The 23,352-nt window shown below is 49.0% G+C and overlaps 1 protein-coding gene across 4 annotated transcripts; it reads right to left on the bottom strand.

Annotated features, from left to right (window-relative positions):
- Positions 1-286: 286 nt before the first annotated feature.
- Positions 287-23,057, bottom strand: Golga7b (golgi autoantigen, golgin subfamily a, 7B). 4 transcript variants are annotated; one of them, NM_001141983.1, is made up of 7 exons: positions 22,999-23,057; positions 20,544-20,645; positions 14,452-14,744; positions 7,181-7,306; positions 3,732-3,884; positions 3,557-3,658; positions 287-2,283 (listed from the first exon to the last, which is right to left on the bottom strand). In NM_001141983.1, exons 3-7 carry the CDS (start codon positions 14,461-14,463, stop codon positions 2,173-2,175), a joined length of 504 nt encoding a protein of 167 aa, NP_001135455.1. In that variant the 5' UTR covers positions 14,464-14,744; positions 20,544-20,645; positions 22,999-23,057; the 3' UTR covers positions 287-2,172. The 4 variants fall into 4 exon arrangements, with proteins under 4 accessions (NP_001135455.1, NP_081970.1, XP_030106937.1 ...); XM_030251077.1 differs by lacking the exons at positions 20,544-20,645; positions 22,999-23,057 and adding an exon at positions 15,297-15,396 and having other exon boundaries at positions 289-2,283; XM_030251076.1 differs by lacking the exons at positions 20,544-20,645; positions 22,999-23,057 and adding an exon at positions 15,115-15,169 and having other exon boundaries at positions 289-2,283.
- Between the last annotated feature and the right edge of the window lie 295 nt (positions 23,058-23,352).

Raw genomic sequence — 23,352 nt, 5'->3', positions numbered from 1 at the left:
TGTGACTCAACCCCAGACAGTGCCTGACCTAGGGTAAGAACTCAAGTAACAGGCCCTCCCTATCTCAATGATAAATTACTCTTGGCTTAGCTTTTATTTGACCCTACTGGCTCCACCCGAAGTTGCAAATCTACCAAAGGTTAAGGGCTGGTAGAGGGACCTGGACAGTTCCCCCTCTTCACTGTCCCATACACTCCAAGGGCACAGTGTATCAGTCCTGCATGCCATCTGCTGCTTCCTCACACCCACACCCAGTGTCTCCTTGGATGGCCTGGTGGAAACAGCATGGAGCCTCAAGCTGGCAAGTCCTTTTATTGGGAACAGAATAAAACAAAAGGTCTCCCTCCATTTTGCCTCTTCCCAACCTTCCCAACAGGCTGTGCAAAGTCAGACAGGACGCCTGGCTGCACAGCAGGCTACAGAGGGCACAGGCTTCTGCAGGGGATCGGGGGCTGCAGCTCGGAAAGAAGGGGTTCATTGCACCAGGGCTCATGGGGCTCGGGCACCCTGAGGCGTCAGGGGCTTGGCCAGCCCTCTCCATCCGCAGCACAGTCTCCTGCTGTAGAGAGACAGGCCCTTTCAGCTCCAGGAAGCTGCTGATAGTGGCTGGTGATTCCTGTCTAGTTCTAGCACCTCCTGCCCGCTGAGGTAGGCAGCCCCTTTCTGTCCATCTTAAGGCCCCAGGATGCATCACCTTCAACTTAGCTCCCCTAGGGAGCCATGGCTCCATTCGCTTTTCCTCGCAAGGCACATTTGCCTTGAATGTCCGGGGAAGCTTCATCTACAAGGGCCTCAGGGTCCTGACACCTGGGCAGGCTGAATATGCAGCATCTGTGGCCCCACTGTGCCATGGGGGCTGGGAGAGGGGCACCAAAGACCACCTAAACGCTGGCTTGGTTCTCCTGGGAGCCCAACAATCCCTCCATCAGAATGTGTACAATAGAGCCAGAGGTGGGAGAAAGGCCAAGAGGAAGAGCCAAGCTGACAGCCCAGCTTTAGAACATTGACTTACAGAGGGCCAGGAGGGACTCACAGAGAGGCTCTGCAGACCAATGTGAGACAGGATGGGGCAGGACTCAGTAGTCATTAGCCCAGCAGCCAAAGAGAACACACAACGACACAACCGAATCTCTCTCTCTCTCTCTCTCTCTCTCTCTCTCTCTCTCCCCACACACACACACAAACACATGCATACTTACACATAGACATGTATACTCACGCAATACACTTGTGCACACGCATACATAATTTGCATGCACGTGTTGCACACATGCACTTACCTTCTCCCTCATTCACTCAGATAAACATAGGTTCACGCACATGTGCACATACACACATTGACTTGTGCAGTCATACATATACAGGCACTCATATTCATACCCTTGTTTGCTCACATGTGTACATGCTTAGCCACCCATACAAATACATACATACATTTGCGCACACAGTGCACTCCACATGTATGCACACGATGCAGGAATTGGATCCAGTTCAGGAGTTCAAGCTCTGTCCAGCTTCATTCGTCCAAAGTTTTCCCATACCCCAGTGGAGCCCATCAGAGTCCTAGGCTGAACCCCTAAAATCAGTTCCTGGTGGGGTGCAAAGTCTCAGAGTTGGGTGCTTCTTGGCAAGGCTGAGAGAACTTTCGGCTCTGAGGACAGGAAAGTCACTGCCTTTGGAGCGGCTGAATAGCTCCCAGGGCACCCATCTCCCCAGATCTCCAGTGAAGAGATGGGACCACTGACAAGCAGGAGCCCATAGTAGCGTTGGGCCTTAGAAAGAGTCTTTGAGGGTGAAGTATCATGCAGGGTGGGAATTCTCCAGGCCCTCCTTAGAGTGAGGAAGGAGGCAGGAAAGATAGGGTTTGTCCAAGCTGGGTCCCCCACCCCCACCCCAGACATCCTAGGACGGTCTGGGTCTGATGACTCAGATCAGCCTCATGGGAGAAAAAAAAAAAAAAAAAAAAAGGTCCAGGGTCAGAAAGAAGAAGATCCTGCCAAGGAGCAAAGGTCTGGGGACAGGGAACAGCGGGCAGGCACCCTCCCTTCCGCACCACATGGCAGGGTGGGCCCAGAGAAAGACTCAGAAGCGGGTGCTCTGGTAGCGCAGCCTCCGTAGATCTGCCAGCCCCTCGCTCCGGCTGTACACCTCCCTACAGGGACTCTCGGCCAGTCACCGGGCCCCCGCCCCTCCCCCGCCAGCGCTGCTGCTGCCGCTGCCGCTGCTGCTGCCGCTACTGGAACTACCACTGCTGCACCGGTCCTCATAGATGGAGATCTCGATCTGGGACGATAGTTAAGGAGCTTCGAGCACCCGGCTGCTAACCAAAGAACGGAGTACAGACCCAGAACGAGCCTGTGACCTGAAGCACTCTATTCCCAAAGACCAGAGGCCTGACTAAAATCCAAACCCTTCTCCAAGCCTCAGCTAACAGTTTCTGAGAGGACAGAGGGCTGAGTGCACAACGGGATCCCATGGACAGATTCTGGCTTTCTTCGAGATGCACTGGGAAATGGTGTTAGATACAAACACTTCCCTTTCCATATCCCTAATGGCCCACTCCAGTTAGGCCAGGCCAGGCCAGTCCCTTCACCTGCTAACAGTCAATTATTACATCTGCAAAGTGGGGACACTAACAGCGCCTTGAGGTTCCTGTGAAAATTAAATGGAGTACCTGAGTACTGAACACAACACAAGAACTCAGGAAAAAAAGAATCGGGGGAAATATGTGTGTTTCTGGGGACTATGTTTTCTGAACTCTTCTCTCAGCTTTATTGTAAAATATATTATTTTAACTACTGCACGGGGAGCTATTCACCTGAACTACTGTTCCAAGTGGGGTCGGCAGAACCCATCCACCCCCTGCCCGGCCTGTCACCAAGACAGCCAACCCATACAGCAACCCCATCCTGCCGCTCATTTTGATCTTCTGTATTCAGTGGAGAGTGGGACTCAACACAGGCTATTCAAGGAGATTGTGGAAGCCGTGCAGACTCTTCAAGTACCAGAAAGTATTACAGGTTAAGAGAGCCTGGGCTCAAATCCTAACTGTGACAATCTGCTGCTTGAAGGTAAGTGATTGAGCCAGCTTCTCTTCAACATCCTGGTACACACCGGAGGCTAGGAAAGGCCCGACCTCTTGGGAATGAGATGGACATCACATGATATGGTATTTTTCTTTTTCTTTTTTTCTTTCTTTCTTGTTTTGTTTTGTTTTGTTTTGTTTTGTTTTGTTTTTGTTTTGGTTTCTCTGTATAGCCCTGGCTTTCCTGGAACTCACTTTGTAGACCAGGCTGGTCTCGAACTCGAGATGGTATTTTTCAAAGCCTTTGCATGGTGGCTGACCTGTTTTAAGCACCAATGGCATGCAGTTCAATAAATACCAAGCCTGAAACTCACATGTGACTCCAATAACTAACGGTGAAAGACGCCTACAGCCAGTGGGTTGTGGGATCCCGGAAGGCCCTTAGGGAGGCTCCCATTTCCTATCGACATCCTCAAGGAGCCCGTTGGGTAGACAACTCTGCACCTCGTGTAGAAGAGCGCGGAAGGATACAACCCTCATTCCGCGTTCCACCGGATCCGTGAGCAGGAGCCCTCGGGGAGCAAAGACCTTCTCATTCTGCTCCTGGATGTAACGGGAAATCTTCTTGAGAACCTGCAGAAACAGGGGTCCTTAAAGACGAGCCTGTGGCAAGGTAGCTGGGGAAGGGGAGATGGGGAATCCACACCTTCTCATAGTGGGTCTCCATGCAGAGGAAGATGAAGTAGGCCGTGGCGCAGGCCAGGCAGCCCTCCAGATAGGAGCTGCCCCCGATCTTCTCAGCCTCCGCATAAAAACCATTGAGGGTCTTCACCGTCTCCTCAAAGAGCTGCCGCTCAATCTGGAGAGAGAAGGGCAGACTGTTAGTCTCCCCAGCCTGGGGACAATCCCCAGCGGCGTGGGATAACAGTCCTGGGGCTGCGTGGCTGGGAGGGGGTGAAATAGTGTCACACAGGCATGACTGAGAGGCTGCAAGCAGAATAGACAGAGCTCAGGAGCAGGAGACCTGGTCCTGGTCTCCTGATTTGGAAGGAGACCTGTCCGAACTTGCCCATGAGCTAGCCGTGTGGCCCTGCCTGAGTGGCTTGTCCATACCGTGTTGGTTTCCGGTAGGATGAGAACCAACATGACTTTTGGCCTCCCTTGGAAACAGGGGACCTATGGTGTCCTAGGTCAGTGGTTCTCCACCTTTCAAATGCTGTGACCTGTTAATACAGTTCCTCGTGTTGTGGTGACCCCACCTCCAACCACAAAGTAATGATTTTGCTACTTCATAACTGCAATTCGCTACTGTTATGAATCATAATGTAAATATCTGATATGCAGGATATCTGATATGTGACCCCTGTGAAAGGGTCATTCGACTTCCAAAGGGGTCACGACCTACAGGTTGAAAACCTGTATGTCCCAGATGTTTTATGCAAAAGCTCGGTCATGTATTCTGGTGATGTCACATCCCACTGTAATGACTGTGCCAGGGCAAAGTCTCCTGATTTGGAAGGGGCTTCAGCTGCCTGCAACTGACAGTGAGAGCTTAGAACTGACACTCCAGGGGCTAAGAAGTCACTAACCACCACAGCTGCCATACGTGTGTGTGTGTGTGTGTGTGTGTGTGTGTGTGTGTGTCTGTCTGTCTGTCTGTCTGTATGTCTGTATGTCTGTCTGTCTGTATGTGTTTGTATGTGTGTCTGTGTGTGTCTATGTGTGTCCGTATGTGTGTCTGTGTCGATATGTGTCTGTGTGTCCGTGTGTGTGTCTGTGTATCTGTGTATAAGTGTGTGTCTGTGTCTGTATGTGTGTCTGTGTCTGTATGTGTCTCTGTATGTGTCTCTGTGTGTAAGAGTGTGTCTGTGTGTGTATGTAGGTGTATGTGTGTATATCTGTGAGCATGTGTGTGTGTCTGTGTCTGTGTGTCTGTGTGTATATGTGTCTCTGTGTGTGTATGTGTCTGTGTGTGTGTCTGTGTATCTGTGTATAAGTGTGTGTCTGTGTGTGTAGGTGTATGTGTGTATATCTATGAGCATGTGTGTGTGTCTGTGTGTGTGTCTGTGTGTAGGTGTATGTGTGTATATCTGTGAGCATGTGTGTGTGTGTGTAGGTGTATGTGTGTATATCTGTGAGCATGAATGTGTGTGTCTGTGTATGTGTGTCTGTGTGTGTCTGTGTATAGGTATATGTGTGTGTATCTGTGAGCATGTGTGTGTGTGTCTGTGTGTGTCTGTGTGTGTCTGTGTGTATATCTGTGAGCATGTGTGTGTGTGTGTCTGTGTGTGAATAGGTGTATGTGTGTGTATCTGTGAGCATGTGTGTGTGTGTCTGTACAGTCTGGAAGTTGGCCTGTGTCTGTAACACTAGGACATACTGAGAATGTTCTATGTGCCAAAAGCTTTCCTGTCACCCCACTCTCTTTCTCACAGGTGAGTATTGCTCTGTGACCCTGAGACCACGAGAACCCGGAGGCCTCCCTGCCCCCACTACTGCCTGAACCCTTCCTGCAGAGGATGGCCATGCTTACAGAAGAATAGGATGCTCATGGTTTTCCAAGTGCCAGGGAGGAGTCAGTCAGCAAAGACCAGCCACACCTCGTCTTTCATACCTCCTCAAATGGTCTGGTCTACAACATAGATCAGCACCAGGTCTCTGCCTCCTCCAATCCCAAGTCAGCTCTAAGGCAGCTGCCTGCCTGGTGGGAGCCGAACACCAGGCAGGAGAACACAAGCCTTGGCAACAGGAGAACACAAGCCGTGGCTGACTGCCTTAGATGCCACCGCCACTGGATGAAGCTGGTACATCAGCCTCCCTCCCCGCTTTGTCTAAGACAGGTAAAAGGATGGGGAAGCAGCCTCTAGCTCTTCCCCTGGGTCTCTGAGCTGCCCTGCCACCCCTCTTATCACACAGCATCTACTTTCATCTGTACCTACTCAGGATGCATTTGCATCAGTGTGACCAGGTTCTTGCAGTACTTTCTAATAACATTAGTGAGTCACTTCCTGCTTCTAGTCCTGAAGGACTTTTCTGCTCCTGAATATCTCTCTCTCTCTCTCTCTCTCTCTCTCTCTCTCTCTCTCTGTGTGTGTGTGTGTGTGTGTGTGTGTGTGTGTGTGTGTGTGTGTGTGTAAGGATCTGGTTAGAACACATTTATATTTGGGAGCTCTAAGGTAGCCGTAAACCCTTGCATTGTTTCCCAGGTGGTGTGGACCCTGGCAGCCCTGGGGCATAGTTTTGAGAAAAGGGCTTAGTGGTGGTGCCCAGTGCTGGCTGCACACTAACAACTCTTGGGCACTTTTTAAAGGCAACACTGCACTCCAGTCACCGCCCCAGGAGGTGGTGACTCAGTTTGGGAAGGGGGGCGCTAGGTCAGAGCAGCAATTACTACTGTCATCTTATCCTACCCAGGTAGATGCCTTGTCTGGTCCCCCATTTCCCAAACTTCACAAATGACCCCAATCCAGCCAAGAGTGGATAAAGGCACTGTAATAGACAGCCAGCCACTGCCCAAGCAGGATCTAGGGACCACTCAATTCTAGCTCACCTGAGAATTCCTCACTTTAAAAAAAAAAAAAAATGAAGTCCTACCAATTATGGTTAAAATAATTTTTAGTTAACTTTTAAAAATTAATTTGCAAATTAAGGCATAAAACATTGCCAGTGCCCAGGAGCTACTCCCCTGGAGTCCGACTAAAGTGTTTTGGGGTGCATTGAGTTTTTTCCAGCTCCCCAGAAAACTCTAGTGTGTAACCAAGCTTAAGGACAGCTGCCAGCAAATAGAGATGCTTAAACCACAGGCTGGCTACTGTGTCAGCGAGTGTGGAGGACACCTGATCTCACTCACTGGGGCTCAGGAATTTACATTTGTTTAACAAGATTTCTAGTGAATTCGAATGCCATGGTAACTTGAACTGCTGGACAGGAACAAGTCTGGGGTTTTCTGTTCTGTTTTGTTTAGTTTTTCAGAGAATTTTCTGTGTGGAAATGCCAGATAATCCAATGGATTTATCATTCTTCCATTTGAGGCAGCTGAACAAGTCATGCATTTTGTGACATTATGTGTCATATATAAGACTGGAGGAAAAAAAAAACCTAATTCCCAGGGCCACCACAGAGGTGGAGCTCATGTTTTGAAAAAGGTGACCTTACCCGGCTATCCAGCTCTGGCGGGAATTTGGTCTGGAACTGACAGATGGTGCCGTCACTGTAGTCTCTCTGGATAAAGACCTTGGTGGCCAGCGAAGCGCTTCGCCTGAGCTCCTGAAGATTGTGGACCTGAGGAGATGAACAGGGGACACGTGCTTAGGCGACCATTGTCTCCGTGCACTGATACGGAGGACTCTCCAGCATCGTTGAATCCTGGCGCACAGGCATAGGCTGGCCCCACAGCCAGGCTCCAGGGCCGCTGAGAAACAGGCCTTGTGTGGCTCACTTGAGCTTCCTGAAGTCATCATAGTGTGCATACAGAAGCCAAGAGAAGGAGCAAGGCTGGACCAAAACGAGACGCTCAGAGCCGTCAATCACAGCAAAAACCGGATTCTAGCAAAGAGAAGTGAGGCAAGTAGCCGCTAGCCCTGCGCTTGCACAGACAAAGATGGAAGCTCTGCAAGTAGAGGTGACAAGCAAGCTGGGGAGTGGAGCCCGTGGAAGAGAGGAAACCCGGGATGTGTCCCTAGACTCCAAGGGAGAGTGAAGTCCTGGCCAAGTTCTAGAAGGCCAGGAAGCACTCACCATGGTTTTCTTAACCCAGCAAAGGCCTATGAATGGCTATATCCCAAGAGATGACTGAGTGTAAAGTTGACTGGGGCCAGATGCTGAATTAATAGCTTTCCTTGGTAGGAAGGCATGGAGTGACTTCTGTCTCTCCATCCAATCTGAAAACTTGACCTTGACCTGGCCCCTGAAGGAAGTGGGCACTACACCACAGAAGAACGAGGTCTCTTTCTTCTCCCTCTCCAGCCTCAGTCACTCACACTGGAGACAAACACACCATTGGTGAAATACACCCAGCATTGGAAACGCGTGGAGACCAGGCCCTAAGGCAGAGAGAAGGAGAGCTAGTTCATCCTGTGTAATTAAGCTGAATCCATCCAGTCACTTTTCTCTCATTTATTGAGTCCCTACTAGTGCCAGGCTCTCCAGATACTGAGCAACAGTCAGTCAGTCTATGGGCTCCAGGGAGGAAGACAAGTTAGAGTCTAATGAGTCAGACTGTGATGAATGGTTGGAACAAAGTCACAGCTACTCAGAGATGCTTATGCACAGAGGCTTCTGGAGACCGCACCGAGTCCTAACGGAAGGTTAGGGATACGCAGTGATGGGGGCTGGACAGAAGTAGAAAGAGGAGGAAAGGGTGGCCCTGGAAAGGGGAGTAACGAAGACACGATCTGCTCCAGTGGCTCGAGGCAGCATTTAACAAGACCCATGCTGGCCAGCAGGATAGATACGATCAGTGGGAGACAAACATGCACTGCAGTCAAGGGCAAGTTCACAAACAGGATGGGTCTCAGCCAACAGGAAGGATTTCAGGTTGGAGATGCCTAAAAGCAGAGAAGACTAGAGAGGGATTGACAAGACAGAAAGAGTGGATGATTGGCTTATCAAGGCCTTAGAAATGTAGAAAACACAGAACATTACATAAGGCTCTCCTAAATTCAGGTAAACTTTGCTTTAACCAAGAGATTTGATCTCAGCCGGGCGGTGGTGGCGCACGCCTTTAATCCCAGCACTTAGGAGGCAGAGGCAGGCGGATTTCTGAGTTCGAGGCCAGCCTAGTCTACAGAGTGAGTTCCAGGACAGCCAGGGCTACACAGAGAAACCCTGTCTCGAAAAACCAGAGAGAGAGAGAGAGGGAGAGAGAGAGAGAGAGAGAGAGAGAGGGAGAGAGAGAGAGAGAGAGAGAGAGAGAGAGAGAGAGAGAGAGAGAGAGAGAGATTGATTTGATCTCATTGTTGGGGAATAAAATAAATGGCACATAAATGTCCCTCCAGTCTCAGTATTTCTTGACTCTACTAGGCAGGAGCTTTGTTGGAAAAGTCCCCTTTTAATATCTACTAGGATCCTGTGATAATTTTGGGGAAAAAAATTCACATGCTTTAGTAATACAAGTTAATGACCAATGTGTCAATTCAATCTGACTGTTGTTTCACTATAATGTATTTTCCTGAGAAAGGGAAGGGGTTGTGGCCTTCCCTGCCCTTCCAAGGATCATGTGACAGTTCAGTAGGGGCAGGTAAGCCTAAGGGACCCATTGGATGGTCCCTTTCTGTCATAGTTCAAGGAAAAAATGGAGAAGCTAGAGAAAGCACCCAAGGAGCTGAAGGGGTCTGCAACCCTATAGGTGGAACAACAATATGAACTAACCAGTACCCCCAGAGCTCATGTCTCTAGCTGCATATGTAGCAGAAGAAGGCCTAGTCAGCCATCACTGGGAAGAAAGGCCCCTTGGTATTGCAAACTTTATATGACCCAGTACAGGGGAACGCCAGGGCCAAGAAGCGGGAGTGGGTGGGTAGGGGAGCAGGGCGGACGGAGGGTATAGGGAAATTTCGGGATACCATTTGAAATGTATATAAAGAAAATATCTAATAAAAAATAAAATTAAAAAATTGTTTAAATAAAAAATTAAATTAAGGGCTGGTGAGATGGCTCAGTGGGTAAGAGCACCCGACTGCTCTTCCGAAGGTCTAGAGTTCAAATCCCAGCAACCACATGGTGGCTCACAACCATCCGTAACGAGATCTGACTCCCTTTTCTGGAGTGTCTGAAGACAGCTACAGTGTACTTACATATAATAAATTTTTTAAAAAAATTAAATTAAAAAAAAAAGTGCTAAACCACAGAAGGCAGGGGTAAGAATGGAAAGGAAACAGAAACCATTAGTTCAGCCACTCTGGCCGGGACTTGGCTTCTGGCCCAGGCATCATCCTTTGTCTGAACCTACACACACACACACACACACACACACACGCTTGCCCCTGTGTACACATAGATGGAGGCGCTTCCATGATCCGTGATGGAGTGTCTCTTAGTGACTGGCTGGCTCACAGCTAATTCTTCTTCCTCCTAAGAACAACTAAGTTCATTCCAAGGCTTCCTTGCACGTTGGCGTGACCACATGCTAAGCAAAGTTAGTGGACATGGTGAATATCTGATTTGACTCCTACAGACCTGAAACTCCTCCCTTCCCCGAAAACCAGAGGACTCAGGCATTAAAGACAGTGGAACTGGAAAAGACCTGAGTCCCTAACTGACCACTCAGAAGGCATATGCCTGCTGATTGGGAACGCTCCATTCAGGACTTTACTGAGAAGGAAGTAATCTTCAATTAGTAAGATGTTAGGTGATGTCTTACATAATACAGACCTATTTGCTCTTGACCGATTCATTCACTCTCAAGTCTCCAGCAACAGCTGTATCCTGAACCTAAGAACCTTGCCGGGCTCCAGGTGACAAGGCACCTGCTTCTGCCCTGGAGAATGTCTGTTGGCCTGGAGAAGAGCAGATGAGACGTGATTTACATGTAAGAGCCTTGGCATGCCGGACTGACCTAATGCACACAAATCACACAGTCTGGAACAGTAGGTAAAGAGTGGGATTTTAGGAAAGAAAGGGCCTCATGGTTCTCTCCATCTATGGTGGCTCCATCCAGAAGTACCAAGGGGCCAAGCCAAAGATGGCAGAAGGAAACCTGGTCTTGGACAACACGTAGCCCTTGAAGCGTCTGCCCTTCTCTGGTCCCCGTTTCTTCAAATACTAAGCAGGAACCCCATAATCATAACCTCCCAATCTCTGACTTGAAGGAAGCCTTGTCAGGAATGGAGGACATAGACATTTCCAGAGGTAGAGCAGTCAGTGGGCTGGGTTGGACTTGTGACTAATAAGAGAGCTTGTGCCTGTGTCTGTCAGCAAGCCAGCCAGCCATTGCCATTGAAGAATGTGCAACCAGGTACCTGACACTTCTGATTTTTTTAAGGGAAGCCACAAATCTAAAAGTTCTTAACATCAGCTATTCAGTTTTCTAAATGTTTCAGGTAATTTTATTTAAGTGCAGGCACTAACCTGGCTAAATAATGCCGCACATGTATAAAGAATTAACTCCTATTGCTCCAGTTTGAGAATAAAGCTAGAGGCTAGAGTCAGGTTCCAAGTACTTTCTAGCTAGCTTCTTAGCTTTAAGGAAACAGGAAAGAGTTCTTACAGCCACCCCCAATGCTCCCTGGGGCTGCAGAATCTGTCTCCCCTAGGAAGTTCCCCCTCAGCATCTTTCCAGGAGTGTCTTAGATGTCTCCGAGAACTGAGCTACCCCCCATCTTACAGTCCCCAGCCCTGCCTGTCCTCCTCTCTCTTCCATCACCATACCCCAGCCTGTTGGCAGCTGAGGCCAAGACCAAGGGTGTTTCATGAGGAGGAAAATCAGAGACGGGATCAGTGGGCACCATTTCCCAGGCCACAGTGTAACGAGGACGGGAAGGAGACCTAGAGAGACGGAGCACAGCAGGTGACATAGTATATGTCTCTATACACCTGTAGTCCCTCAGGCTGGGCTTGAATAGAACAACCACAGGAATGCAATGAGCTCCAAGGCCTGGCATGCCCAAGACAAACAGGAGGTCCCAGCTGGTCCACATCTCCATCCTCACTAAAAACCATCTCGCACCATAAGATGCAGGTGAGAGCCAGCTCAAGAATCACGAGATGGGCTGGGTGGCAGTAGAGGAACGCAGCTCATGAGTCACTGCAGCCAGGTAGGGCCTGAGGGTGGAAAACTGGGCACAGGGCCACCCTTCTTCTCAGCCTACACTCGGGCCCAAGCTCAAGCCAGTGACTCAGAGATCAGACCTCCAAATACCCTGCCTGGATAATGCTACTTGGGTGCACTTAAAGACCTGTCAGAATCCACTTCAGGATGCCCCTCCAAACAAAGAGCTACTTCCCAGTTGTTCCTGGCCGTTTGGCCTGCTTCCCAGGTAGACCCTGCTCCTAGTGACACACATTTGCAGAGGCTCACTGCTCAGGAAATCGGCTCGGTAAAGCTCTCCAAATGAGGTCAGCATCTCACTCAGGAACTGTCCTTCCTCCCTCTTCTGTGTCCCCCCTCCACCGCACACACCCTTCCCCTAATGCTCACCTCTAAACAGAAATCAGGAAGCAAAAAATTCAGTTTCCATAGAAAGCTGTCTTCCTCCTCCCCCTCCTCCCCTCCCCCATCTCCTCTTCCTACACAGTTCCGCTTCCTCTTTAGACTGCTAAGGAAATGATCATGGGAACTTGGAGTGAGGTTTTCCTTCCCCCCAACAGGTTTTTCCTGGCAATCTCAATCCAATCCTAATTGTAAAAAAGCAGCCTAGGGGGATGAGTCAACTTGGCCCAGACACCATACATCCTGTGCCTTGGCAGAGCCTGAGTTTCTTCTCTCAGCACCGCCAACAGAGTCCGGCCAGGCCAAGCTGAGAGACTGAAAGTGTTAGCCCTCAGCTCCTGCCCATCCTGGACAGACTTTTGTCCCTCTGTCCTCAAGATGAACAGCCAGAGATCCCAAGTCCCTCTAGCTTGGTGGTCCTCAACTTTCCCAATGCTGGGACCCTTTAACACAGTTCCTCATGTTGTATTTGGTGACCCCCCAACCATAAAATTATTTCCATTCCTACTTCACAACTGTAATTTTGCTACTGTTGTGAACTGTAATGTAAATATCTGATATTTCGGATGGTCTTAAAGGAGTTGTGACCCACAGGTTTAAAACTTCTGCTCTCGTTCTTTCTAGCACATCTCTCCTCACTCAAAGCCCTGTCTCAAGACCCCTAGAACTCTAGTAAGCATCATACTGGCTACCTGGATACACTATCCTCGATGCAAACCATGAAGATAGTGGTCATGGAGGCAAGGTGAATTATTGCCTTAATGTTGCAGTTGAATCATCTGTAAAATGGGATAATGAAGCCTTCTTTGACTCCTTCACCAGGCTGAGGCAAGCTTCCAAGCCTCCGTCCTCTCGTCTGTTAATTGCATATAATAACACCATCCATGGCCACTTCACAGAGCTGCTCACACACGCACAGCCATTCTGTGTGCCGTGGCCTTGTACCCACAGAGGCGTTATGAGCAGAGTCTATCCCAGGGGAGAGTCGTCAAGCCTACTGCCAACAGCTTCTTGGAAACCTAGCCTCGACCGAGAAGTGTGAGTCTGTGGGTAGACTGTGTAGGCCACAGCAAACCTGTAGGGGAGAGAATGTAAGTCGGACAGGCCTTTTGGAGCCCATTAGATCACACTAGCAACTGCTGCTGTGGTCTGCCAAGCCTGCCTGCCCATGGGAAGGCGGGGGTTCTGGGAGGGCACGAATCCCTGCTAGCTAACCTCGTGCAACATCAGCAGGCAAACAATGCCAAGCAACATCAGGAGATCCAATGGAATGATGGCAGTAGCACTTGGTACTGATGTCATGCCACTCGCCGGAATCCCAGAGGCACCGCACAGAATCACTCACAGGCCTTTGCTCTCCTCCTTGGCAGTGGTCCAGCTAGGCTGGAAATGGGGAGTCACCACAAAAGCCGGCAGCAGCCGAGCTGGGGAGACCCAGTGTGCTGCAACACTCTAAAAATTCAAAGAAACTTTCAGCTCTGCTGTTGGCATGCTGTGTGGGTACCGAGCCAATCCTTTCTTCCGTATGTCAGCTTCACCATGCGTAAAGAGCTCTCCCCGGGGAGGAGTAACCTCTGGGGGTAGAGACACAAGTCCCGACTTCTTACACATTATGCCAAGATTTTGTCCTTAGCTAACAGGTCCCTTGGTCTATAGACACACTGTGAAGCACACAGTCGCTTCCCCCTCACAGGCAAATGTGGATACACTGAGAACAGCAGCTCAAATGGAGAAGGAAAGAAATTCTCAAAAGTGGGGGCTGGTGCAGGAGGTTCATTAAAACCAACCCTTTGGGTTCTGGGCCTGAGCATGTCTTTTTCCACGTTCTCCTCCTAAGGAAATGTGGATGTGAGGGAAGGTGTGTCTTCCCTAGACAAGCATTTGGGTTAGAAGCAGGATACTGCACCGCATAGCAACAACAGCAGTAGGCCACCTTCCCTCCCCTTACACAGGTGTGCAGGGATCTCCAAACCTCTAGGGAGTCAGAACCCTGTGTTCAGGAGAAGGGGAAACCCCAGACCAGCTGGGACTTGGTGCTATTGGTAACAAGTAGATTCCCAGGGCTCAGAGTGGCATGGGCAAGATTGACATGTCAAAGGTGAAGGGACCCCTCAGCAAAGCTCTGCTTATATGCCATGCCACTCCACACCTCCCACCATGAACCCAGGGAACCACCCTCTACCCCCATCCACCCCCGTCTTCTCCTCGTGCCCAGTCTGCCCCTAGTGGGGAATCATTCCCTGAGGCATTGCCTGCGGGTTAAGGTGTTGGGCCCTACCTCAGTGGCCATCTTCAGGGCGTTCTGACCAGTCCTTGGCTGTCGCTGGGCTGGTTCAGGGGGGCTGTCCGCGGTGCTGATAGGAAGAGCCGGTGGGCTGGCCGAGGCCAGCGAGGGCCTGGGCGCTGTCCGCGGTACTGATGAGATCGCCGAAACCTGAAGCGCGCTCCTGCCGACCGGAGGGTCCCTGAAAGGTGGTCCGTGCTGTCCACGGTGCTGACGCGGGAGCCGGACCGGGGAGGCGAGGCCGCGCCGGAGGCTCCTCACCACCCGATCGCCTGCTGCCAGGGTTCCTGCAGGCAATGGCCCGGTTTTATCTTTGACAGTGGCAGCAGCGGCGGGCACGGGGGCGGCGGGGGAAGGAGGGGCCAGCGCCTCGGCGGGCGGGGAGGGGGAAGCCGCGGCCCCCAGACTCCGGCACCCGCCGGAGAGGAGCCCCGCCCGCGGCCACCGGCTCCGCTCCCGCCCCACCCCGTCCCGCCCCGCCCAGCGCCCCGCCTCTCCTGCCTGCCCTCCCCCCCAGCAGGAGTGCCTAGAGCGTTGCGCTAGCTTCCACCGCCTCCGGGGACTTCCAGAAGCTGAAGAAAGAAGATGGGCTCTGCTGCAAGGCACCCGGCCTGCAATACGGAAGGCCCCACCATCCACAGGCCGCCAGCCTCTTACCTTTCCAAACACCTTCAAATTCTCACTCTAACCTTCCCGTCCTGCCCCAAGCACTACCCAGCCTTATGGGAACATTCCCTTCCCTCTTTTCTCCTTTCTGCTTCCTTAAATGGGTAAAATCCCATTAGCTAGGGGAAAATGCTGCAGATATAAGAGAGCATTTTCTTAAAACACATACGCACATTTCATCCCCAGGTTTTCCCTAGGGCCCTTTCTTTTATGGAAGCCAGTCTTTCTTTATGATCCTCCTAGTCCAGGTCCCACCCCTTACACTTCTGTCTCCCTACAGCCATCCCAGAGTTTATACACACTCCCACAATACCCAATTACCACCACTAATCAAAAACCACATGCCAAACCGGTATGCCCACTCTCCAAGGTGGTAATTTGGCATTAGGCCTTCCAATCAAATGGTTTATCTACTTAATAAGCAGAAAGGAAACCCCAACACAGGTGTCTTTGAACACATCCACAATAACCCCAGATCTGTGTCTGAGGGGAGCTGGGTACTTCTTCTACAGCCTGGCTGCCCACAGGTCAGCAGCGTCGGCCATGACATAAAACTGGAGTAGGTGCCACAACAGGCAGCCAGAAGACCTGACTCCAGGTCAGACTTCTCCCGATTTCCTACCTTGATTAGCTGTCTCACTCCCTGAGTTTACGGTCCTCTTTCTGCAGGATATACTTGTTGCCCTTCTTCATTAGCCTATAGCTAGGGTCCTTTCTTCTTCTACCAAATTTCCCATTTAAAATTTCCAAACATACAGGAGAAGTTGGGGAAAAGACATTTGCCAGAACAGTCTAACTAACTCAGTCAGCAATAGTATTTTTACATTTGATTTTGATTTGTTGGCTTTGCTGACGGAAACTGGATCAAGGAGACGTATATAATTTCACTAGATTATCAGAAAGCGATAGATTCCACAGTTTTATCCTTAAATACTTCAGCACTCATCCCCTCAGAATAAGAACATTTTCCTGAGGCAGGTGTGATGGTGCACACCTTTAATCTCGGCGCTCCTGAGGCTGAGGTGGGTGGAGAGACGTGAGACCTTGTCTCAAAAAGCAAAATAACATTCTTCTCTGTAATCACAATATCATTATCATGTCTTTTAAAATTCCATGGTAACCCTACTATTTTAGGATGGTTTGTTACCCCAAAGACATATTAATAGCTTTTTTTTCAGCAGAACTTTCTATTTTTAATACCAAACATTTATGGATCACTTAATGTGTGCCAGACAGTTCTACACTGCACATATATTTTGAAATCCTGACAATTGCTGTGAGTTACATTTTTTATTTTTTAAAATCTGTCTCTTTATCTGTCTCTCTGTATCTCTCTTGTGTCTTCCTGTCTGTCTGTCTGCCTCTCTCTCTCATGTGTGTGTGGGGGGAGGTGGATTTATGCTCTGAGTGCCACTGTGTGGATGCCACAGAGCCCGTGGGCAGGTGATCAGAGGACAACCTTAAATGTCATTGTCAATCTATACCTTCCATAGGGTCTTTTGTTTGCCTCTGCATAGTCCAGGCTAGCTGGCTTATCTCACCATATGAGCACTAGGTTCCAGGCATGCCATATCTGACTTTTTTACATAGACCTTGGAGATTTGAACCCTCCTCGCTGTTGCACAGCAATCACTTTAGCTGCTAAGCCATCTCCCCAGCCCCACTCCATATTGTTGTCACCCTTCAGCATCCCAGAATAACTCATCCCTTCAGCATCCCAGAATAAGATGCCCAAAGTCTCCCATGAGAAGGATTTAGACAGAAACAGTCAAGCTCTAAAAGTAGTGTGTGGTCTGTTCCCTGACTACCCTGCCACCTTCTAGTACTTTGCAGACCATAAGCTGACAGAGAACAGACATCTCCACCTACCCATTTATCGTAAGAGCACATTGGGTCTCTAAGGATAAGTGACATGCCAAAACAGCTAAGGGCAGGTATTGTGGTCTGCCTCATAGCTCTCTGTAAGTGCTTTGACACTAATGTGCAAACTGGGGTCATCTGCAAATCCACAGTGGTCACTGCTAACAAATGAGCCCGTCATCTCATGGTGTCCATTGGAGATCTGAGACCATTCCTTACTCTTGCACAGCAAGATGTCACTGTGCCTCTCACTGACGACAATCCTAACCTGACAGTCATCTGGAACCCCCCCCCCAATCACCCGCTGGCTAGAAGAAAGCCATTCAACAAGTCTTTCCATTCATTGACTCTTTGTTGAGTACTTACTGAGTCCTAGATTGCAGAGACTTGAGATACAGCAATGACTAAATATACAGAGACTGTCCCTGCCACACATGAGAAAATAAGTTCAGTGCAGAGTGTGGTCATTGCTAGAAAATGAAGTGAGCTGTGATACAGACCTGGGGTCAAAGGTCAAAAGGAGGTGATTTCTGAAGGAATACACACGGGAAACTTTCTTAATAAGGACAGATGTAGGTAGAGGTCTGAAAGAAAGAAAAGGAAATAAGCACACAACTGCCTAGGAAAAGAGCAACAAGGCAGAAAGAACAGAGCTCAAGGACTCTGAAGAGGAGCACGCCTAATGTATCCAAAAACTAGCTCCAAACCAGAGTCCATAGAATGGAGGGCAAAGGAAAGGAAGACGGGATGTTGTTGTTGCTCCTCCTCCTCCTCCTCCTCCTCCTCCTCCTCCTCCTCCTCCTCCTCCTCCTCCTCCTCCTCCTCCTCCTCCTCCTCTTCTTCTTCTTCTTCTTCTTCTTCTTCTTCTTCTTCTTCTTCTTCTTCTTCTTTTCTCCTCCTCCTCCTTCTCCTTCTTTAATGGGAAGTAGCAGAGTGGTGGTGGTGGTGGCACATGCCTTTAATCCCAGCACTTGGGAGGCAGAGGCAGGCAGATCTCTGAGTTTGAGGCCAGCATGATCTACACAGCCAGTTCTAGAGCAGCCAAAGATACACAGAAATACTCCATCTCATAAAACAAAACAAAGTGAGAAGTAACTAGATTTTTAGGTCCTTGCAGCCCTAAGAACTTTGGATCAAAAAAGTGAGATAGCAAGGTACAGTGGAAAGTTTGAGGTAGAGACATTGACATTATCTAACTGTAGTCTTTTGGATTTTGTTTTGTATGCTGGAGTTATTGGAGAGGTAAGGCTGGAAGCTTTGAGACCCATTAAATTATTCCAGACAAGGTACACAGAGAGAGATAGCTTAGACACTTGGAAGTAGTCAGTAACCAAGTTCTAGACACGGTTGGAAGATAATGTGATGACAGTGTTTGCAGAGTTTTAAATGTATGATCTAAAAGTATCCCAATATTGAGATCAGAGACACCTGGAAGTGAAGATCTTCAATCTACTGAGGATATGGAGTGGGAGCTTGGGTCTGAATAAGCCCTGAAGTATGGTTTGAATTGTGTTTGGCTGACTTAGGTCTGAACTTTAATGTAAATAGTGTAGAGTGGTGAAGAAAAAGACATTTAGGAGTTAGGGAAGGAGTAAGAGTTAGGAATAAAACTTGTAGACCTCTCCAGATCCAAATGGGGTTTCAAACCAAAGGGCAAACCAGGCATGGTGATGCACGGCTTTAATCTCAGCGCTTGAGAGTCAGAGGCACGTGGATTTCCATGATTCAAAGACAGCCTGGTCTACATGGTAAGTGCCAGGACAGCCTGGGCTACATAACAGTGACTCTGTCTCAAACTTCCCATCCCTCAAAACTGGACTAGGTAAGTTCATTTAAGGAAGACGTATAGCCAGAAAGTTGTCAAGAACTAATCCTGAGTTCACCACTTCTAGACTAGAAGACAGAAAAGACTAAAAAGAGACAGTGAAGCCCAAGACCTGAGAGAATGACACCCTGGATCCCAGCAGCGAAGGCTGGGAAAGACATCTTACTCACAGCGCTGTCACTCTGCAGATCCTAAAATAAGCAATCTCTTACAACCATTGGTTCAGCAGTACAGAAGTCACTGGCAACCTTGAGGAAGGCTGTCAGTGGGACAGCATGTTCTCCTGGTTAGAGTTTGAGAGTTGGAATGGAAGAGAAGAAGCAGCAACTTTGATAGTGGCATGGTTGTCTGAGAGAACCAGGAAGATTCTTTGTGAAGATGCAGACACTGAGGTCACTGACAGGAAGTCAGGTGAAAGGGGAAACACCAAACATCAGTGGTTCAGAGAAGAGCAGGCAATTTCAAGGTCTTACTATATATCCTGACTGACCCACTCGATCTAGACCAAGCTGGCCTTGAACTTACAAAGATCCTCCTGCCTCTGCCTCCAGAGTGCTGAGATTAAAGACATGAGCCACTACACCTGATTGAAGCAACAGAGAGTGAAATACAAGGGTGATCCAGAGAGTATGACTGTAGGAAACCTCCAGCTTTCCACCATGGCCAGTGAAGGAAGTACACCAATGGCCACGGATGCAAGCTGATTAGGTGTTGTGCCATGAAGAAAGATGAATTCTATTCCAAGTTCCACTTCAACCAACAGTCTTGACTTAACCAGTCCATTCAACTTCCAAGTGCAGAGAGAGCTTGAGAGGCACCAGGTGTGATGCTGCCTCTTTCCTAGGAGTCTTTCCATCTACGTTCTAGGACAAGAACTCTAAGGCTTTGGGGTCATCTATGCAAGCACAGAGGGTCCCTTTCAACATCTAACTTTATTGACAGGAAGAGACCTTCACAGCCTCTGCCCACTTTTCTGCATTGCCTCCAGGGAAGTCATGCCAACCTTGATGGATTTCAAGCCTAGAAGGTACGGTGAGAAGAGAGGGCCACAGCACGCTGACTCAGACTGAGCTAAGACACCATAGGATGGAATGTTCCCACACCCTAGTCATTTGGGCTGTAACTCTAGAGGCAGAGAGACTTGAGATTTAATCTGACTAATCATTATTATCCAGATGCCTTGAGACAGCCCAGCCCCGTGCAGGAGCCTGGGTCTTTGATGTTTTTGTCATAAATTAATGAGTTCACCCACAAAATAACATCAAAGAAGATCTACTAACTAATTCACTGTTATCATCTTCCAATCTGCGGCTGCTTTGGAAAGTCTCCAAAAGGAGGATCGTGGCCAGAAAAAGAAACCAACTGAAAGATCTGGAAATCCTGACATCTGGAAAGAGATGAGAGGAAGAATCAGTCTTGCAGACTGCAGAGGAGCCAGGGAGAGCGCTGGCAAACCTCTGGGAGGTGGAGGGAGGGGAGGAAAGATGGGCCTAGGAGGGGAACAATCGCATGGATGCTTGAGGGGGAAACTGTGGTCTGCAAAGTCTTAAATGGTGCTATTACGCAGTGCAGTGCGCTGGAGACTGGGAGGAAGTGTGTGGCAGGAACAGTGTCTCTGGAGCCAGATTGCTTGGGATAGAGCCTCTGGCTCTGTTAGTCACTGTGGGGGTCATGTGATCATTCTCCCTCCCCAGAGAGTAGCTGCCAAGTCCAGGAAGCTTTCTCTAGATCATACCTGACTTCCAAACCCAGTCCTTTGAGAAGAAAGCAGCGGCAGATTTATGTTGGACGCCCTACTGAATGTCAGTGACACTCCTTCCCAGGTCAGCAGGACTCTCTAAAGCACAGAAAAGAGATCCGCAAACAATCGTCAGTTCCTTCAGTCAGCAGAGTGAATATATACTACCCACCAGCCAGAAAGATGAGCATGGGGTGTTGTCACCCCGACACAAGCACGGCACTTCATCAGTGGTAACCAGGGATATGGTTTTGAGTATGATTATTCTGTCTAAAACATATGCTGAGGGACTGGAGAGGTGGCTCGATGGGCAAGGCACTTGCCGTGCCATCATGAGAACCTATGTTCAGAAACCCAGCACCCACGTTAAGAGTTAGACATGGCTATACACATCTGTAACCCCAGTGTTGGGGTGAAGGGGAGGAGCAGAGATAGGGAAATTGCTGGGGCTTGATAGCCACAAGCTTAGAAGAAAAATGACAAGTCCAGACTCAGTGAAATAGACCCTGTCTCAGGGGAATAAAGTAGACATGCTACCTGCATGTGCATACATAGCTATACATACATACATACATACATACATACATACATACACATATACATACATATATACATACACATGCATACATGCATATATACATGCCCAAAAAATGTATGTTGACATTTAATCCCCATTATATTAAGAAAACCAAGTGGGACCTTTAAGAGGTTATTAAGTCTCATGCCTTTAATGAAATAATGGATTAATGGGCTAGTGGGTTATCTTAAAAATGGATCTGCCATAAAAGCGAGTCGGACCAGGTCTCTCCACATTCCCCACCTCTTAGCACATGATACTCTGTGCTGCCACAAAACCTTGCCAGGAAAGACACTTTGACCCCAGATTGGAACCATGTTGCAAAATGAACATCTTTTCCTTATAACATACCCAGTCTGTGATGTGTCAATTGCAGAAAACGAGACTGGGATGACAGGAGTAGTGACACATTAGCTGTAATCCCAGCACTTGGGAGGTGGAGGCAGGAGTTCAAGGTCAGTGTCTGGTACATACCAAGCTCAAGGCCAACCAGGTCTATGAAAGACCCTGCTCCCAAACAAAGACCAAGACAATAGAAGTCTACAATAAAGGCATAGCACTGAGAGGCGTCTCCCTAAAGGTATATGGGATTTGAACAGTACCTTCAAGGGTTAGTGTCAGACTTTCAGACAGCTGCAGAAGCTAAGAATGTTTGCATAGTACCTGGGAACGCAGAGTCTCTAGGACTGCAGACTGAATGAAGCAGCAGCCAGGCAGAGACAAGGGCAACTAAAAGCCCCCAGAAACATGAATGAGGGGACTGCCCTAAAAATAGTGCCAGAGGAGGCAGACCATGACACATGTCTGCAAGCGGAGTCACTAGAAGGTGACTAAGGCAACGGGGGATTAACCTCCTTTAACTCCCTCCCCTCTCTTGTTCCTCTCTCCCCTCCCTTCTCCTCCAGGAAGTAGAGTAGGAGGCAAAGGTCTACATGTAGAGCTCACAGCTATCAGTGGGAAGTAAGAGAGACAAGGGTAACACCAGAAAACTATTGATTGAAGTGTTTGCCTGTCATTACCACAGCCACTGTGCTGGAAGCTGTGCGAGCCACCTCTGGGAGGTTCCCACCGGAGTGTCAGTCATGAATGATTGACTGCAGGGTCTTATGTTCACATCTAGCACACGGGCAGCAAACTTCAGCAGTCCACTTGGAAAGACAGAGAAGAAATGAAGGGTGCGATCTCAGGAAGTCAAGGCATAAGAGGGAACAGGTGCTTTTAAAGCATCCCTAGTTAACCCAGATCATGCAGTTTAGACCAATTTAGGCTGAAGAACCCTTCATTCTAACACAATCTCACATTGAAAGGTTCTATAAAAAAAAAAAGAGGTGGATTTGGATAAAGGGAGACACAACTCATTTGCTCTCTTACCACACACCCGCCCCTTCATCCTCACCAAAGCTGCTAAAGTCTCTCCTCACCAAGGCTCTGCAGAATGCAAGCCTATGACTTTAACAATCCAGGCATACATGCCAGGCAGAGGCAGGCAGATCTCTGAGTCTGGGGCCAACATCGGGAGGCTGAAGAATGAGTTCCTGGTCAGGAAGAGCTACAGAGAGAAACCCTATTTCAAAACATAACAAATTCGGACATACAGAAGGCTTTATAGGAAAAAAGTAATAAGTCTTATCCACTCTGCCCCACACCCTAAACCCTTTAACCAGGAGATATGGCTGCTTCACTCTTTGGGGGATTTCTGCTTCAACTTCTCCCAGTGTTTGCCTTTAAGTTACTAGATGTCAGACTCATGATGCTGCCTCCATGTATTCACTTTGGGAACCTTATCTTGTTTTGACAGAAAGGACTCTTGCTGCACAGGCAGGAGGAGAGAAAGCTGTCCTAACCGCCCAGATCAGCCAGCACTAGAACTCCCACCTTATAGCCACCGGTCAAAGACTGCCAATCCAAAGCCCCTCTTCAGCCACCCTACGCACAGACAGAGCTTTCTGGTCCCTGTCACATGGGTTTGGAATTCCCAGTCATTGACAGGTCATGAGGAGGGGCCCTGCACTGGAATGAATATCTCCACAGCATTCCATGTTCCACCAGCCAGCGCCTGTTCTCTGCCTCACATGCCTCAGTCCTTCTTCTTGGGCACTGCTTAAAGAAATACCCATGATTCTTCAAGGCTAGGGTTTAGTGGGAGAACAGAGGTGGAACTCGGGTATCCCTGCTATAGCTGACGCCATGGAAATGGGTCAGTCTAGTAGAAGGTAAACAGAGCTGTAG

The sequence above is a fragment of the Mus musculus genome, chromosome 19 (assembly GCF_000001635.26).
Source record: "Mus musculus strain C57BL/6J chromosome 19, GRCm38.p6 C57BL/6J".
NCBI lineage: Eukaryota > Metazoa > Chordata > Mammalia > Rodentia > Muridae > Mus > Mus musculus.
The sequence above is the reverse complement of the archived record's forward strand: the minus strand, read 5'-3'. Positions and strand labels throughout refer to the sequence as shown.

Excerpts from the sequence above, each read along its gene's own strand:
- Golga7b (NM_001141983.1), bottom strand. Across the intron at positions 3,885-7,180 it reads CGCCAGAGCTGGATAGCCGG|ATTGAGCGGCAGCTCTTTGA; the intron begins GTAAGGTCACCT and ends TTCTCTCTCCAG. Across the intron at positions 2,284-3,556 it reads TGGAACGCGGAATGAGGGTT|ATCGAGATCTCCATCTATGA; the intron begins GTATCCTTCCGC and ends CTATCGTCCCAG.